The following is a 19,025-nucleotide window of genomic DNA, read 5'->3' as shown; positions in this document are numbered from 1 at the left end:
AAGATTCCAATTACTGTATCAATCCTTCTGCACCATTTTGTGTTTTAGCTCTTTACCTTTGTGAAAGAAAACTCAAAACCCTATGTCCTGTGTGTAAGGATACGAACCAGAGCTGGTATTTTTCTGTGGTGTCCATTGGCTTATTTGTGGAACACTCTGTAAACCTGTGAAATAGTAATGCAGTGATGCATTAATGAAGAAGAAAGGGACTTTATAAAACTTACATAGTGACTCTTCATTTTTCCCTCATAGGTTGAGTGGGAAGGAGCACAGTGTCTTTACGGGAGTAGCCATTGTTCACTGCAGCAGTAAAGGTAATTGCAGAGAAGTGTACAGATACCTATGTGGTAAAGTCGTATGTTCTTATAGACATATGTTATCTAATTCTACTCTAATTGTGAAGATGGAACCCTTTCATACAACATCTGATTCTGCCACCCTTTCCCATACTGAGGAGTGGATTATCTGTAATTAAATAAAATGAGCAAACAGTCCTACAAACAAAACACTATGCTGCACATAAAGGTTGATGAGAGAATGAACCATGTGTGACAGATGTTAGTTGGATCACATAATGCATTACTGAAGGGCGCTCAGATATTACGGTGTTAAGAGTGGCATAAGAGCCTATTAAGAATAGAATAGCCACTTCATTGAAATCAGTAGGGCTACTGAAAGAGCCTGATCCAGTACCCACTGAAATCAGTGGGAGTATCTCCCTGCTCACTTCAGCGGACGTTGGATCAGGTCCAGAGTGAACATGAGAAAGGTGGCAGAATCTGATCCATAGTCATTTTCTTGTTGGGCTTTATTCTGGTGAGAATGAAGGGGCTATGTTGTTCAAGTACGGTGAAGATTATCACATGTATGGGTCCTACTTAGTTTCTTAATATCTAGGTTGTAAAGAGAATGGATTTCTAGAAAATTACTTTTCATTATTAACAGCAGTTCTAAAAAAGCCTGTTGGGTGGTAGGTGAAATAATGGTTTGTACATTACCTTTTAACTGTGCAGTCCTGTGTTTGAGATTGACCTGGACCATATTTTGTTTAATAAATAATTAATTAAAATGAGTGGATTTCTGACCAGTAAGAGATTTTTCCATCAAATTATGCTGGACTAATATGGTCTCACTGTTTCCTTGTACTCTCCCATTGGTCTGTCTCTATCCATCTGTTGTCTCGTATCTTATACTTAGATTGTAAGGTCGCAGGAACTGTCTTTGTTTTTGTGTCTGTACAGCACCTAGCACAATAGCGTCCTGGTTCATGACTAGGGCTCCTAGGCAGTATAATACCAATAAGAAATATTATATTAAATATTATAGTATTACCATCATTCCAGACATGGGGTAAAATCCCGGCACCCTTGAACTCGATGGCAAAGCTCCCATTGAGTTCAGTCAAGTCAGGATTTCACTCAGGAAACTCCCAGAAGTATCAGTTTTCTGAAATTTGTCCAAACCTCTTGCCCCTCTCTCTCTGTTTGCAGATGCCATACAACTCCCTGAAAAGCTTTTTTCAGAATAAATGCTTTTACCTTTTAAAAACTAAACCAGTTGTATCGGCAGCCCAGTGCCCATATAAAAAATATGCAGTGGTGGAAGAAACTACTGTAAAAAAGTTGTCAAGCGGCTTTCAAAGGGTTCAGATAAACAGTAATTTAAAAATATAGATATAGATATAGAATCTTCTTTTGACTTTTACAAGCAAGTAAAGAGGAGCGATCTAGTACTATTGACAGTATGACAGCAGATTCCATTTTGTTTGAGTATATGCACTTAAGCCAAAGCAGAATTTGATGAATAAAAATATTCCCCAGAATATTGCAATTAAGAGAGAAGCTTCTGGAGCACACCATTTTTCAGTTAGCAGATCATTAAAAAGCCTGTTACCAAGCATCGTGTTACTGAATGACCATACTACCGGTATCATCTTAAAAGGACATTGTCAATGTATGTTTAATAACTTATGCATAATTGTTTTTACTCACTGTTTGTAACCATCTATGAAATCAGTAAGTTGCTTTATGAGAAATGTTAATGTTTTCCATCACTCACACTGTAGTATTTGGATAAAACTCTTATCTCTGATCCAGACTGCAGTTCTCTGGTGTATTCTGCCAAGAAACTTCCACTGCTGTCAGAATATTAACTAGTGATCTGCACTGCAGATAAGAGGAGAATATTGCTCTTGGTTTGGTAGGGAAGAAGGATGGAAACTTAATGCTCTATCATTAATTAGGGCCTAGTTTGTTACCAGTATATGTATGTAGGGCAGTATGCTTCAGATCCCTTGGAGCAACCCACATGGGCTCTAATTCCAGCACTCAAAGGCATTTTTCCATGCAGCAAAATCCGCACCTAGTTCTGCACAACTCTGCATTGCAGGTTGCTCACAACCAGCTTCCAGCTACAAAAACCAAAAGTGCTTGTGTCGGCTTAAAGGGGGTATTGCAACTCTGCACTACTCTTTACTGCTGCAGAGGAAATGATAGGATAAAAGGGATTGCTGGATGACAGAGACTGCTTATATGTACTGCTGCAGTTTTATGCTGTGACACATTGCTAGGTATAATGGCATTCAGAATGTTAGCGGGGTGACTACTGCATTTCTTTTACTCTGTTTTTCATTGCATGTCCACGGAATCTGATTTTGAGCTAGGCAGATTTCTTGCCAGTGCAGGCAATCAACCAGGAGTCATGCAATGACAGAATTAATTCTGTGAGCATTCCATAAAGGGGGAATAAGCTCCTCCGATCCAAATTTTGTCCTACTATGATCTCTCTCTCCCTCTCCACCTGGGTAGATAGTTACATGCTGTGACTCTGCAGAATTAGACAATGTGGGGTTTTACTCACTTTGGCTTTCTTGAATAGATATTCCACTGAATTTGGGAGTAAGCCCTTTTCTTGCTTACTCCTGGGGGAATTCTGCACCAAAAAATAAAAAATTCTGAGCACAATATTTTAAAATTCTGCATATTTTTTGTCAAAATAACACAATATAATCAAGCTGGTTTCAATTATTTTGGTAATTTATTTAAACTACAGTACAATGGATGGAGAATGGGAATGAGGAGCATTGGAGGAAATCACCAAGCCCCTTTGTCTAATAGTAATGTAGCTAGTATTGACCCTTTACTTCTAGTTATTAGTCAACAAATTTATGCAGCCATGTGTTCAGTGTTACATCATAGGCAACTGAAGGGGAAGTGAGGACTGGAGACTCAAACTCACAATTTTTACTGGCTACTGACCATCTTCAAAAAGGTCAGTAGCAAACAGTTCATGGAGCACATTTTGATAGGAAACTTTTTCAGTCCAAACATTTAGACCAGTTCTAATCACTAAAGCACCACACTGTCCTTTACAATACGGCTCTGGCAATGTAAAGGAGCCTTAAAATTTTTACACCTGTTTTATACTCCTGGGGGAATGCCCTAAGAACAATGGGAACAATTCACTAAGCAGACAGGCTGCTGCACTCTGCTCTGCCTGAGGGAACAGAGCCTGCCCCATGCCTACCTCTTCAGAAACACCCCAAAGCCCTGCCCCTCCACACCGAGCATGCTGTAGTAGCGAGTGCCCAGCCCTCACGCACGAGTGCCCAGCCCCCTCCACATGGTGATGTATGTGTCTACCAGTTGCTCTGGGTGCCCAAACCAACCTGCCTGCATTGTGGGGGATGGGGCGCATGACCTCTCTTGCGGCTTCCCTTTGCTTCTCCATCAGAAGTCCTTTTTCTGCAGGGAAGCAAAAAAATCTGTGGGGTCCATGAATTCTGCGCAAACACAGTGACGCAGAATCCCCCCAGGAGTAGCATATCTATACAGGAATCTGGACCTTTCACTGACAAAGGCCATGAATGAGGGAAGCAAGGAAGTAGGTCAGATTTTTGAGACCACTAACCTTAAAAGCATCTCTTTTAAATACAGGAAATCTTTTAAATCCTAAAATAGAATGAAAAGTCTGTTTGTATAAGTTTTCTTGGGTGAACAATGTCAGTTGCAGAGTATTCAAAAGGTAAACCATTTATCACGATTTATTTTATCCTTTAGTCTCATTACTTTCATGTTACAATTTTTTGTTTACAATGGGATTTTTTGTTGTAGATAATCATCTGGAGACTGAAGTCACTGATTTCTATGAAGAGACAAAAGTTAAATTTGCTGAGCTATCTGAGGAGCTTTTATGGGAATATATTCACAGTGGAGAACCAATGTAAGTAGGCTGCTGAAGGCAGCACATCTAACTTGAGTATAGGCCTTAAGACATTGTTGACCTCAGATACGAAGGAAGCAGTATGCCATGTCTTTGTGGGAAATTGGCCGTGTGTATATGCAGTCGTTGATGTGCTGTGTGAAACAAAAAGGAAGTTAATGTTGGATTCACAACATTGACTAGGATTTGAATTCCCAGGGTGGAAACTCTGAACCCAACCTTTTTAAAACTGCTAGCAGTCTTTTTTTCAATAGCCCCTTAATTTGAAATCTCAGGCAATGGATGACACAATGGAATTGTGCAGTATTCTGTTTTAGGCCCAATTTTGGTTTAATTATTGCCTGATCCCAATGAAGATAATTGGAACCCATCTACTGACTTCAGTGAGCAATGAAACAGATTGTTAGTGAGCAAAGAATTAGGCCCTATATGAATATAGTATGGAAAGTTGGAAGAGCCTTAGCTTATCCTTACACTTACATTGAACTCTGTCCTGCATTCTGTGAGGCACTTTCAACTCCTACTGAAGTCAGTTGGTGTTTAGGACATGCAGCAGCTCACAGTAGTGAGGATATAGAGCCAGTTATCATTGCATGTTCCAGTTATGAATGCACTATCTAGAGCAGAACTCTTACAAAGCAGAGAAAACACTTTCTGCCTTGCATTTGTTGTGTATTAATCAGCACTAATAAATGTCCATGTTGAACTAACAGCTTAATCAAGATATACAGAGAGCGGGAAGGAGTCTTTGCTGAGATTTATCTATGAGATGAATCTTTAACAGCTACAGCTTCTACCTGTAAACCAATAATGGGGCAGGGGCTGCTGAAGGGACTGTAATGTTAGAGCTTCTCATCTCTATGGAAAACTGTGCAAACACATACAGAATCAATACAGAAGTGGCTGCACTGCCTTCAGTGGAAGGCAGGCCTGGAATTAGCAGGGTTACTGTAGGTAAGGGTTATGGTGTGCAAATTACATGGGGAAATTGACAAACTATTCCCACATTAGTTTGACTCTAGCCAGTGCTACTGGGGAGGGGTAGGTAATAAAAAAACCCACTAGACTGTAAACCTAATTTAAAAAAATACAGTAGAAGGTTTATATTGCTACAGAGAAAGATGAAAGTTTTTCTGTTGTATGGATTTGTACTCGTCATGATTCATAGATTCCAAGGCCAGAGTGGACCACTGTGATTATCCAGTCTGACCTCCTGTGTAACATAGGCCATAGAACTTCCCCAAAATAATTCCTAGAGCAGATCTTCTAGAAAAACACCCAATCTTGATTTTAAAATTGCCAGTGATGGAGAATCTACCCACAACCCTTAGTAAGTCGTTCCAATGGTTGATTACCCTTACTGTTAAAACATGCATCTTATTTCCAGTCTGAATTTGTTTAGCTTCAACTTCCAAACCATGGTTCATGTTTTACCGTTTTATGTTGGACTGAAGAGTCTATTATCAAATATTTATTCCCCATCTAGGTACTTAAAGACTGTAATCAAGTCACCTCTTCTCTTTGTTAAGCTGAATAAATTGAGCTCCTTGAGTCTATCACTATAAGGCATGTTTTCCACTCCTTTAATAATTCTCATGCCTCTTCTCTGAACCATCTCTAAATTATCAACATGCTTCTTGAATTGGGGACACCAAATCTGAAAACAGTATTCCAGTAATGGTTACACCAATACCAAATCGTATAACCTCCCTGCTCCTACTCGAGATTCCCGTTCATCTATCTCAGGATTGTATTAGTCCTTTTGGCAGCTGATTATTCACCACAACCTCCAAATCTTTTCCAGTGTCATGGCTTCCCAGGATAGAGTCCCCCACCCTGTTAGCATGGCCTGCATTCTTTGTTCCTAGATGTATACATTTACATTTAACCATATTTAAAATGCATATTATTTGCTTGTGCTCAGCTTACCAAACAATCCAGATCACTCTGTATCAGTGAACTGTCCTCTTTGTTATTTACCACTCCCCCAATTTTTGTGTCATCTTCAAACTTTGAGTGATGGTTTTATGTTTTCTTCTAGGACATTGATATAAATGTTAGAGTGTAGGGCCAAGAACTGATTTCTGTGGAACCCTACTACAAACACACCTACTTGATACCAATTCCCCATTTACAGTTACATTTTGATGTCTGTCAGTTAGACAGCTTTTAATCTGTTTTAATGTGCTCCATGTTCATTTTATATTATTCTAAATATTTAATCAAAATGTCACGCAGTACTAAGTCAAACACCTTGCATCAGCACTATTGTGTTCATCAACCAAAATTGTAATTAATTAACTTTGACATGGGTTGAGTAAAATCCTAAACAATTGCACTTTAACTAGAGGTAGTTTTTTGTCTCAAAAGTGTGATCTGTTTGTTTTTTATTCTTCTGGGGAAAGTCATACCATTCAGGTAATGGAGTCTTTCATCTCCAAGTCAGTGTGGGCTGAACCCTCTGGTGGTGCGGGGTTGAAAAGTCTTTCTGGTGCTGAGACTCTTCTAAATAATGTAATAGGCTTATTGACAGCTCTGAAAAGAGCAGCATTGCTGTGCTGTGGAGAAAGCTTTTTCCAGCCATCTTTGGATACATGGAATATCGCACAACGAGGCATCTTGTAGAATGTAAAAAGTGGGAGGGAAATAAGAGATGAACCTTCTTGATTTGGAGAATAACCCTTCATATTTCTAAATCAACTGGGTCATTTTGTTTTATTCAGCTGACATTTGTAAATTCATTTTAATCTGTGAATGCCATTAACATTCCCTCGAGAGACAAGATGTTAAATAAAATTGAACCTAGCACAGATCCTTATTCTTTACAGTCCATCAACCAGTATCAGGCCTTGTGTGTCCTCCCTTTTATCCAAGCCTACTTGAATGAGGTTTTCAGGAAGATTTCAGGAGACACTTAAATGCTTTATTAAAATTCAGTTGTATTAGGTTTGCCATGTTCCCTCTTCTTCTCCCTCCACTTCCCCTCCCCCACACCCTCCACTAATTAGCCAGCATTCTTAGAATGTCATGAGTGTTCATGGAGACAAGTGGGTTTGTATAAAATTTAACTAGCACTAATCAGTCCAAGGCTTGGGAAGTGAGAAATCTAAAGAAGCTATGGCGCTTACACATTATGTATCTATAAAAGAATTGCCAGATCTGTCACGTCGCCCAGTACTGCATGATTTTGTAATCCATTATATTACATATACTCTACACCCAGCTATGGACCAGATCATTGGTCCCTGCTCCACCCCCCTTCAGCTACCTCTGCAATACCATGCCCAGGAAACTGTAGAACCAGCTCTATACAACTAGGTCTACACAATCTATTCCAGCCCTCTGCTAGCATAGGAGCTGTGTTGAAGGTAAAAGGGTAAGTCTCCAGAGTGCCCTCTGGGGTTGTTACTTTTAGCCTAAGTAAGTTAGTGCGGCCTCAGAGCTTGTGTTAGGAGCTGAGCTGGCCTCCAGCTGACTCTGAGATTGGGAGAATGCAAAGGTGATTTTGAGCTATATTTGTCCCAGTCCTCTAGGGTGCTGCAATAAGCATAGCTCAGCTGGATCTGAAGATTTGGCTCCATAACTCTTAATTTCCGGTCTTATGTTTAAAACCTCAACCCTCATGTTACATTGGCCTTGCTTTTGGCTAATAATAATAATTAATAATATAATCACATTTAGTAGGATAAGAGGAACCAATGTAAATTTGACCCAAACAGGAATAATTAAATCTAGGGCAGGAGCAATTTGTTACAAAAAATAAGGTGATCACTTGGGCTGTGTGGGGAAAAAAATAATTTTTTTTAGAGTACAGATTAGCAGAGAAATTCCCAGTATGCTTTTGGGAACTCTGATTTAGTGAACTAATCTCCCTTGAGTATGCAGCTGATGAGATTTGAGGGGCAAACTACAGTAACTCCTCACTTAAAGTCGTCCTGGTTAACATTGTTTCGTTGTTACGTTGCTGATCAATTAGGGAACATGCTCGTTTAAAGTTGTGTAATGCTCCCTTCTAACATCCTTTGGCAGCCGGCTGCTTTGTCTACTGCTTGCAGGAAGAGCAGCCCGTTGCAGCTAGCTGGTGGGGGCTTGGAACCAGGGTGGACCTGCAGCCCCCATATCAGCTCACCCTATTAGCTCCCCGCTCCCCTAAGTTCACTGTGCAGCAGCTGCCTGCAGTTCAGCTGTGTCCCTCCCCCCACTGCCATGTGCTGCTCCTGCCCTCTGCCTTGGAGCTGCTCCCCGAGACTCATGCTTGCTGTGTGGTGGGGAGGGAAGGAAGAGGGGGGCTAATGTCAGGGTGTCCCCCTCCCCCCTGCTCCTGCACCCTGCTTACCCCATCTTCCATAGAGCAGCGGGGACACACCAGGGCTCAGGACAGAGGGAGCTTGCAGCAGCTGCTGTCTCAGCAAGCTGATCTAATTAACAAGGCAGTGTACTTAAAGGGGAATGCGCATATCTCCCTCCATTCCTGCTGCTTTGTAAAGTGAGAGAGTTAACCCTCGAGGGCTCAGCCAATTGCTAGTTCATCATTTAGCAGTAAAGGAAATATCCCACCCTCTGACTCCTCCACCTCAACCAAGCTTGGTGAAAAAAATTTCCCTGGAACCTAACCCCCTCATTTACATTAATTCTTATGGGGAAATTGGATTCGCTTAACATCGTTTTGCTTAAAGTTGCATTTTTCAAAAACGTAACTACAACGTTAAGTGAGGAGTTACTGTATTGGATTTTTAGATAGAATTTAAGGCTTAGAATGAAAAATCCAGGTGTTGTGATTATGGCTTCTGGAAGAGTGAGAGAGCATTGCTGAAGCACAGCTGCAGCAGAACTGCTGCTGGGAGGAATCGGACAGCACATGTTAGCTGTTCTTTCTGCTACCAGACTCTTGTTAATTCACAGCGAGAGATCCAGGTGGGCTTCTGGGGGTCAAAAGTTCACATAAACTATTCTGCTCCTGTCTGAGACAGATCAGACTGAAAACTGTATACCTGAGAGGAGGGGAAGCATCTACTCTGCGTTGGTGTGGGAGTAATTGACGATACCAACCTACAAATTACATGCAAACCAACGGGTGCCCTGGGAGGAGGAAGTCTTTCATTCATCCATCTTTTCCTGTGTCTATTTATATAGGCTAAAGCAGTCCTTTACTGAAGAACTGTTCGGACATTACTTATGCTCCAACTAAGAAGCTTTTTCTTATGAGGGTCCAGCTTCATGATGTTGTGGCCAACTTAGTCATTACACAGAAAACTAAAAAGCAAAGCGACATCTGTATTATTGAGGATTGCATCAAGTTGCTGGTGACATGATGGACAAAAAACCCCAGCAACCCTGTAATACAAAGATTGGCTTAATCAGTGCTTCTGATATTTACTAGACCTCTCTGAGCCAGGGTCTAAATCTACAAGCATGAAGCAGATGTAAAAAATGATGTGGAAAGCACTGTCCTGGGGAAGCATATTGGTGATGAGCCCAGCTTCCCTCCCAAACTTCTGGAAAGGGTGCTGAAATGGCTCCTGGGACTGTCCCTGGATTCTGCACAGGGACTTTTTCATATCACTCTCTAAGTAGTGGACAAATAGGAAGCCTCCCAATCTTTTGGCTGCTGGTGGGGAGAAAATAAAATGCTGTTCTCTCCCTCTCTGGTTTCCCCCCTGCTCTTCTTCCCACCTTGGAGCTTCCTAGCTGCTGTGAGCAGGGCCGGCTCTAGGCACCAGCAAAACAAGCTGGTGCTTGGGGCGGCACATTTTTAGGGGCGGCACGGCCGGCGCCAGAATGCCTCCCCTAAAAATGTGCCCCGGCCGCCCTAGCTCACCTCCGCTGCTGCTGCTGCCGCTCGTGCGCCGCTACTCGCCCTCCCTCCCAGGCTTGAGAGCCTGGGAGGGAGGGGGAGACTCCGAGTGGCCGCGGCGCAGGCGCCGCTTCTCCCCCTCCCTCCCTCCCTCCTAGGCTTGAGAGCCTGGGGGGAGGAGGCAGGGCTGGGGATTTGGGGAAGGGGAGGAGTTGAGGTGGGGGTGGGGTAATTAAAAAACGGGGTGGGGGGGCGGCCAAAATTGTTTTTGCTTGGGGCGGCAAAAATTCTAGAGCCGGCCCTGGCTGTGAGTGTCTTTACTATCTCCTTCCCCCAGCTGTCTGAATGGTTTTTGGGGGGAAGGGCTGGGCCTTAGCTATTCTATACCTTCTGGCTTCTGTGACATTACATAGGGGGTCCTATCGGCTACACCCTTGCTCCAGCTTCTATTTTGAAATCTCTTCTGTAGTGGTAGTAAATAGTTCTAGTGCAGTGGTTCCCAAACTGGGGTTCATGAACCCCTGGGGGTTCGTTAAATGTTACAGGAGGTTCTCAGGGGAAAAACCCCCCTAATGGAGGACAGAGCTGTCCCTAGGGACCCCAGGCAGCACAGGGCCAGCAGCCTGGAGCCCCTGGACTTCCAGGAGGTAAGCCGATCAAAGCAAGCATATCTATCACACTGAGGAGATTTAAACTTCAAGACTCCTTATAAGAAATGGAAAGGGAGGTGGATATTTTTTGCTGTTTTTAAAATCAAATAGGCAGCTAGTATTGTTTTTAAAATTATTATCAAGAAAAAGTTTAAGCTTTGTTGTAACGTGCGTTGTTTGCCTGGACTGCTCAAGACCTGAATGCTTGTGTAGGAGGATCTCTTTGAGTTGGCTTCTTAAATACCTTCATGCTGTTTCACATCTGATACTCCTTGATGAAGCATAGGAGTCTTGTCTTATAACAGCCTTATTCAGAGTGATACAAGCTACGAAAGTGAGATCTTGGAAGAGTGTTGCCGTTTTAATAATGTAATAAAAATACTGTAATGGTAAATAATAATTAATAATAGTGTGTAATAAACATGTCATAAAAACAAATTTTATATTTCCAAGATCACTGCTTCTATAATTTATACTCAGGTAAAGGAGAAAATCCCTTGAAATATTCATTTTTAGGAGGGGGTTCGCGAGACTTGACATTTTAGTGAAAGGGGTTCACAGGTTGTTAAAGTTTGGGAACCACTGCTCTAGTGCCATTCTCTGCTTCTGCTCTTAATTCCCAAGCAGCGGCAAATTAATATGAATATGATTTCTGTCAATTTCATTGCCCTCCACAGGGCTTTCAATAGCAGCAATTAAACCAACAAGAGTACTGCAACTTGGGAAGGCTCTAAGTAGCAGTGACACAGGCACAAGAATCATAGAAATGTAGGCCTGGAAGGGACCTCGATAGGTCACTTAGTCCAGTTCTCTGCACTGAGGCAGGACTATGTATTATCTAGACCATCCATGACAGGTGTTTGTCTAACCTGCTCTTAAAAACCTCCAATGACAGATTCCACAACTTGCCTAGGTAATTTGTTCCAGTGCTTATCATCCTTACAGTTAGGAAGTTTTTCTTGATGTCCAACCTAAATCTCTCTTGCTGCAATTTAAGCCCATTGCTTCTTGTCCTGTCCTCACTGGTTAAAGAGATTAATTTATCACCCTCCTCTTTATAATCACCTTTTATGTACTTGAAGACTGTTATCATATGTCTCTCCCCCCGCCCCCCAGTCTTCTCTTCTCCAGACTAAACAAACCCAATTTCTTCAATCTTTCTTCATAGATCATATGTTCTAGACCTTTTATCATTTTTCTTGCTCTCCTCTGGGCTTGCTCCAATTTGTTCACATCTTTCCTGAAGTGTGGTGCCCAGAACTGGATACAGTACTCCAGCTGAGGCCTTATCAGTGCTGAGTAGAGTAGAAGAATTACTTCTCATGTCTGGCATACAACACTTCTGATACTACATCCCAGAATGACGTTCGCTTTTTTTTTGCAAAAGTGGTACATGTTGACTTATATTTAGTTTGTGATCCACCATACCCCCCAGAACCTTTCCGCAGTACTCTTTCCTAGGCAGTCATTTCCCATTTTGTAAGTGTTCAACTGATTGATTGTTCCTTCCTAATTGTAATACTTTGCATTTTGTCCTTATTGAATTTCATCCTATTTATTTCAGACCATTTCTCCAGTTTGTCAAGATCATTTTGAATTCTAATCCTCTCCTCCAATGCACTTCCAGCCCCTCCCAGCTTGGTATCATGAGCAAACTTTATAAGAAATAGTTCAATGCTAAAGCCAGAAGAAGCCATTGCAAACTGCCAGTCTCTCCACCTGCCTATCTAGGAGGACAGCACTGCTTGGTTCATATTTGTAAAGTTATCATTGTAACCACCAGGGCTAGATATTTAACTCCTTAAATGAAAGCTTAGTTTGCACCCATGGCACTTTCTCGTCCTAGCATCACACTTGCCAAGAAAAGCTTCCTACCTACCACCGGAGCGTAGGAGAGCGGATTTTTCAAACCCTGTGCTTAATTATAATCCATAGCAAAGATAGGCACATGGACAGCCTGTGGGTTTCAGCCCCAGACTCTCAAAGAATAAAGGCCAAAGTTACAACTTGCATAAGCAGGCACAGTTTTATTGAAGTCAACCTTGCACCCAGAGTTAATTTGGAACCTGGCTTAACCCATCAAGTTTCTGAAGTTGGATCTGGTCTCTGTATGAAAAGACAGTTGACCTGCTGCCTCTCTGTACCTGTCAAAGCTGTGTTAGCCATTTGGCTCTAGTCCAATACTGCATCCCTTTTCATTGCTTGTAGAACGTATTGGATGTGCACATGGCTCCCCTTGACCTCTGGAGGAATCACATCCAAGGGCAGTCAGTGAAGCATGTTTTGGTACAACACTGACATTAGTGAGTTGCATTTTTTTTTTTTTAAAGAGGATGTTTAACCGTGGTTAAAAAGTCAAGGTCCTCAAGGGCATTCTTTTTAGTTGCAAGATCCAATGTAGGTGAATTGATGTAGTCTGCTGCTCTTGCATAATTGATAACCCTAAAAGACTGCTTTAGAAAAAGGTCTGTGATCACCACATATCAGTAAATTCATCTAGTCTGAAATGTCAACAAGTTAGTTCACTGCTAGAGCTAAAAAAGCCATTGTGAATGTGTGTGTAAAGTGTAAATATTTACCAATTCCTTGAAGCTTAGCACTGGAGGAATTATTAGGAAACCAGTGGGAGGGAATTTTAACTCTTGTCAGTGCATATAACCTTTCACTCTACAAATAGAAACAGTGGATAAGTAATAATATGTGGCATTGTGTGCAGTTACGTACAGGCAGATGGTGAGGCACTAGGCTAAAAGCATTGCTGCATATATTGTTGATCAGTGAATTTATGCCAAGGGTAAACCTTGGTAGTTGAAAGTCTGACAGCACCTCTTGCAGTGGGAGAGGACTGAAGTAAAATGCTAGAAAGGGGTTCTCTCCTGACTTCCAGTGCTGACTTTTTATCAGATCTTCCCTAGCAAAATAATGTGCTTGCTGTGGGTGGCCACAACATAGCTCATGCATGTCACCTTAGTGAAAGTCAGAATGGCATTACACTACTGGAGGGTTAGTCTGCTTACTAAAAAGTCTTGGACCAGGATCTCATTGATTTCTACAGAGTTCAGGGCCGGTGCAACTACTAGGCGAAAGCCAAGTGGTTGGGGGCGCCCACTGGGTCTTTGGCCTGGTCCACACTACCCCCCCACTTCGGACTAAGGTATGCAAATTCAGCTACGTTATTGAATTCGAAGTACCTTAGTCCGAACTTACCGCGGGTCCAGACGTGGCAGGAAGGCTCCCCCGTCGATGCCACGTACTCCTCTCGCTGAGCTGGAGTACCGGCGTCGACGGCGAGCACATCTGGGATCGATTTTATCGCGTCTAGACAAGACGCGATAAATCGATCCCAGAACATCGATTGCCTGCCGTCAGACGCGGAGGTAAGTGTAGACGTACCCTTAGTGTCCACTCTTCTGGTTTTCCTATCCCTGTTCTGATCCTTCCTGCAGGCTGAGTCTTCCTGGGAAGGGGATCTAGTAGTTAAAAGAGAAAAAGCCTCCAGCCTGCCAGACCTATTAGCACAACACTGAAACTGTTAAAGAGCCATTCAAGGGGTAATGAAGCCACTTAACAGGCATTTGCCAACCCCCAGGTATATACTGTCAGTTTCTGAATGTACTGACAAAAACAGTTGTGCATGACTGTCATATTTACTCAGGACATGTCAGTCTACAGTATCTTAGTTTAAAATTTGCTTTAAAAATATTTCATTAGTGAGTTGGTGAAGATTATAAAATCACATCTCTAAAAAATCCTTGCATAGATTTTTAGATGCACAATCATCTTTAGCCTTAAATGCTTGAATCTTCAGACATATGGTTTTTTAAATAAATCCTTCAAAAGACCTCCCTTATCTAAAATACACATTTTAAATTACTATAGTAAAAAACTTACTTCCAAAGTCTTCCAGTCCTTTCTGTTCATCCATTTCTCCCTTCACCCCCTCTCCCCCTATCCCCATTGAAGAGAGCCCTTAAACGGACAACAGCCCCTTGCTCCCAGATAGCTGGACAAAGAGTTTCCCTTTCTTTACTTCTGACTATCTGATGAACTAGTTTTAAGCAAAATCAGTACCTTAGTAAGATATAAAATCCTTTGTTATGCCTAAAATCTTTGGAAACATATTTTTTAAAGTTGGTGAAATTTCATAAACGTGTATTGTTATGGAGATCACACACAGTAAATTAGTGTTCCTTTTTCTAAAAGAAATGAACATTGTTATGAACACACTAAACCTCTGTAACTGATTAATTTAAAATAATGTCTGTTTCAGTGAGTTAAATATGTAGTAATCTGGAATGATTACTTTATGAAGGTTTAAGAGTACATTTAAAATATAAAATCAGCTTAGAAATACTGATTAAGAAAATGTAAAACAGAGAAGAGCTGCATCATGTATTCCATAATATTTAATGCTGTATTCAGCAAGACAGCTGACTCACCCTTACTACAAAGTTTTTGCAAATAAATGTCTGACAAACTTCAGGGCATATCAAAAAACCTGTGACTGACATTTTTTATTCCCAAATTTAGTGCTTTTAATTAGGTACCTTCTGCATGTCCATTCTGCGTGAGGGAGAGGGTACAGGGATCTCTGGGGGAACTGTGACTCTCCGCCACCGTGAGGTGGGCCGGGCGTCTTGTTATTCTTTCTGCTTTGTCCCTCCACCCCCACCAGGCTGCAAGCTCAGGCTGCCGTCGGGCATAGGGGCACCAGTTTAATAATACTGCATAGGGCCCCATAAATCCTAAGGACGGCCCTGGGGGCGCCAAAAAGCGGTGCCCTGGCTCGGCAGGGAGGAGCTGCCTACCGGAGAGCCAGAGCGTTGGCTTGTGGGGGCGGCGAGCCCCAGCCATGGAGGAGCCGGTGCGGCACAGGGGGGCAGGAGCCCTGCAAAGGCGGCAGGGCACTGCTAGCGGGGAGCAGCCTTGCCCCTCCTGCCCAGGCTGCAGCCTGGTGCCCTCCCCAGGGACTCCTGCAGGCTGCAGCAGGTGCATAAGGGGAGAGGCCCCCGTGCGCCCTTCAGCTCCCCCCTCGCTGTGCTCGGGGTCTGCGTCTCCCGGGCATGTGAGCCACTACCTGGGTGCAGGGCCCTGAGTCTGCTCTGGGAGGGGCAGCAACGGCAGCAGCTCACACTCCCGGGAGCCGCAGAGCCTGAGCGCGGCGAGGGAGGAGCCGGGGGACACACGGGGTCCTCTGCCCGCATGCATCCACTGCTGGAGCCCCGGGGGGGGGGGGGGGGGGCGCTGGCCGCAGCCTGAGCAGGAGGGGTCAGGGGTGTGGCTGCTTCCCGCTAGCGGCGCTGCCGCCTTTGCAGGACTGCTGCCCCCCTGTGCCGCGTGGACTCCTCCATGGCTGGGGCTCACCGCTGCCGCAAGCCGACGCTCTGGCTCTCCTGTGCCTTGGGAAGGTGGCTTCTCCCTGCCGAGCTGCTGCAGCGGCCCAAGCCCGGCAAAGCCAATGAGTGGACTCGGGGCGGGGGCCACCAGGGTGGGGAGGGGAGGGCTCACGGGAGGGTTATGCACCCTTCAGGGGGCAGGGAGGGGGGAACCTGGTCTGGGGAGCAGCCCCTGGGCATGGTTGGCTCCTGGGCAGGCTGGCCCCTGGGGTCTATAAAGGCTTGTTGGGATTTGCCCCTCAATGAACCGATGGGCGGGGCGGGGCGCAAGGTGGAAGTTTCGCCTAGGGCGCAAAATATCCTTGCACCGGCCCTGACAGAGTTACACCAGGGTTGAATATGGACTAGTGGGTAACGATGGTTTTCTCATTTGAACTCAATTATCTAGTGTTATGTAGTGAAAGAGCAAGCATTACTTCCAAAGCTGCAGTGTTGAACCAGGACCGTCACAAGTTAGTTTAATCCATCTCTAGCTTTAACACACTAGTTCAATCAAGGCAAAGTTCTGCCATTTCCATTCTTATAAAACATGTTCATACGCTTGGATTTACAGTCAGTACTAAGTGGTTACTCCTTTCCTCCATCCCCACATTCACTCTTAACCATTGTCTTAACTAAATGTCTGTATTTTTCCCCCCGCAGGGACAAAGCTGGTGGTTATGGAATCCAGGCCCTTGGTGGAATGTTAGTGGAATATGTTCATGGAGACTTCTTGAACGTGGTGGGCTTTCCTCTGAATCACTTCTGCAAAAAGTTAGCGGAGTTGTATTATCCACCCCTCAAACATACCATACAGCATGTCAAGCATGACTCTATCCCCTCTGTCGAGACTTTTGAGAACCTCAGTGATGGAGAGAGTGACTCTTCAAATCCCATGCAGCATAAAAGTGCTAACAAATTAGAGAGGAATGGGGTGCCCCTCTCAGGAGCCATTCATACGCCAGTAAACAGTGGTAGCATCAAGCCTGTTTGTACAGTGGCTGTGGAAAATCAGAGTGGAGTGATGGAATATCCAGCTAAATTCCCATCAAAAATTTTGGAACTTATGGATGGCTTCAGAGCTTCAAAGGTAAAAAAACAAAAATACCGCTCCTTGATTTAATCTTCTCTGCACTGGTGAGCTAATACAAATCAAATTTGTATTTTTAAACATTTCTGTGTAGTTTGGAGGTTCTAACAATAAAGCAGTACTACAACACTGTGCATGTGTATGGGGAACAGCCCCATTCAAACAAATGATCAAATGTATTTGTTTTACTTTAATATGCATTCTGATTCTATGTGTGTTACGCAAGAGAATGGCATCTTTCAGCGGCTGCACCAGTGACCCAGGCTGTCGTACCAGCGCACATTCCAGTAAGAGGCTCCAAAACAACCAGTAGCCTCAGGGATTTACTGCACTGGGCTAGCAAGGGCAGCAGAATGCCTAGGGGCATTTTGAAAAGTACCTTTTAGTGATGCAAATACTGTCTGTGCATGTTTTGTTATGACATTCCAAAGCAGCAGCCAATGTTCCCTCTAATTTTTCCCACGCATATGCAGAATGAATTTTATGTGCACCCAATATGGAGGTGATGTGTGACACCCCACAGCTCTCTCTCCCCACAGCAGCACCTCGGCTGGGGGGGAAGAGGCACCTCTTCTCGTGGTAGCTCCGGGCCAGGGCTGGGTTGGGCCCAGGGGAGGGGCGCCTCTCCCCCTGGCTGCAGCAGGTCCGGGGGAGGGGCGGTTCTGCCCCTGGCCATGGCAGGTCCTGGACTGGGCTGGGGAGGGGCGCCTCTCCTCCGGGCCATGGCAGGTCCAGGGCTGGCCCTGAGAGCCTGCGTGGCACTGAATAGGTTGGTGCGTGGCCGCGCAGCTTAGAGGGAACTTAGGCAGCAGCATGGAGGGACATCTTAAGAAGTGCCCTTAATAATGAGCACCCTTAGATTTAAAGCAAGTGGCAATGCCCCACTGAAACATAGACCTAGAATGCCACTGAATAAATTCGCTAGTGCATTTTACTTCAGATCTGATCCTAATACATGCTGAGCACCTGTATCTCCTATTGATTTCAGAAAGTGGGGGAACAAAGGTGGGAGAGAGGAGAGGCAAGAATCCCGATGGGACAGGGACATGTATATAAGAGGAAAGAGCTGATTACATAACTGTTAAAATATTATGTGTACTTGTAACATTTATTGAGAAACTTTGTGAATGGTCTTACATCCTAACATTTATTTCATAGTAATCAGAAATATTATCTAAAACAATATAAATGGTGAGAGAAATATATGTCCATAGTGACTCTTCTCCTAAGGCTGTGTTGAGATTTGCATTTGAAATAATATTAAGATCCTTTTTCATTGTAATATTTGAATTTAATCTCCATGTTTGGCACAATAACACTTCAGAGGGCAATTGAACTTTCTACGTAACTTTTTTTTAGTGAATGCTCCCTGTTAACTTCTGCAGAGGAAACACTCCAAAATGCCCCCATTTAAAATACATATTTTTATATATATGTATATGTAATGTCTATTGTGCTCTACCTCAATCCTTTATCCTTTCATGTATTTGTATTGTAGGTTCCTGTAAGAACCACCTTCTCTTGATTGCTCAGATTTTGTGTTTTCTCTCTACTTTTCACTGAAATACTTCTCTAAGAATCTCTTGTATGTGAACCAGGGCTGTAGCTGATGATCACAATGCAGTAGCTTGTGTTGGACCTTCATGAAGACATGTGCATAGAAGCGAATATTCATGTGCACTCTAGCAGTCAACTGTGCCTGGAAACCAACTAATGGATAATTTTAGATCACTGCCAGGTTTCCTACTCAGAGCCAGACTAGTGCAGCTAAAGAAAAGGTGACAGCAGTGAAGAAAAAGAAGATGAAATAAATGCCAAGTATTCTAATTAGAAACAGAGAGATATGTGATCTCTTCACAAAACTCTGAACCAGAAACTCCTAGGGTGAAATCCTG

General features: G+C 43.4%; 1 protein-coding gene across 1 annotated transcript in view; it reads left to right on the top strand.

Moving 5' to 3' along the window:
* LOC113406321 (probable bifunctional dTTP/UTP pyrophosphatase/methyltransferase protein) overlaps positions 1 to 19,025 on the top strand; it is a 45,738-nt gene that overhangs the window by 8,137 nt on the left and 18,576 nt on the right. The window contains exons 5-8 of the mRNA XM_026650512.2: positions 253 to 314; positions 4,113 to 4,221; positions 16,704 to 17,130; positions 17,357 to 17,417. Of these exons, the coding sequence (XP_026506297.1) occupies positions 253 to 314; positions 4,113 to 4,221; positions 16,704 to 17,130; positions 17,357 to 17,417 (659 nt within the window). The remainder of the gene's footprint in view (positions 1 to 252; positions 315 to 4,112; positions 4,222 to 16,703; positions 17,131 to 17,356; positions 17,418 to 19,025) is intronic.

Source organism: Terrapene carolina, unplaced genomic scaffold (assembly GCF_002925995.2).
Source record: "Terrapene carolina triunguis isolate 2854851 unplaced genomic scaffold, T_m_triunguis-2.0 Scaffold25, whole genome shotgun sequence".
NCBI classification, from domain to species: Eukaryota; Metazoa; Chordata; order Testudines; family Emydidae; genus Terrapene; species Terrapene triunguis.
Note: the sequence above shows the minus strand (reverse complement) of the source record. Positions and strands in the feature narration are given on the sequence as shown.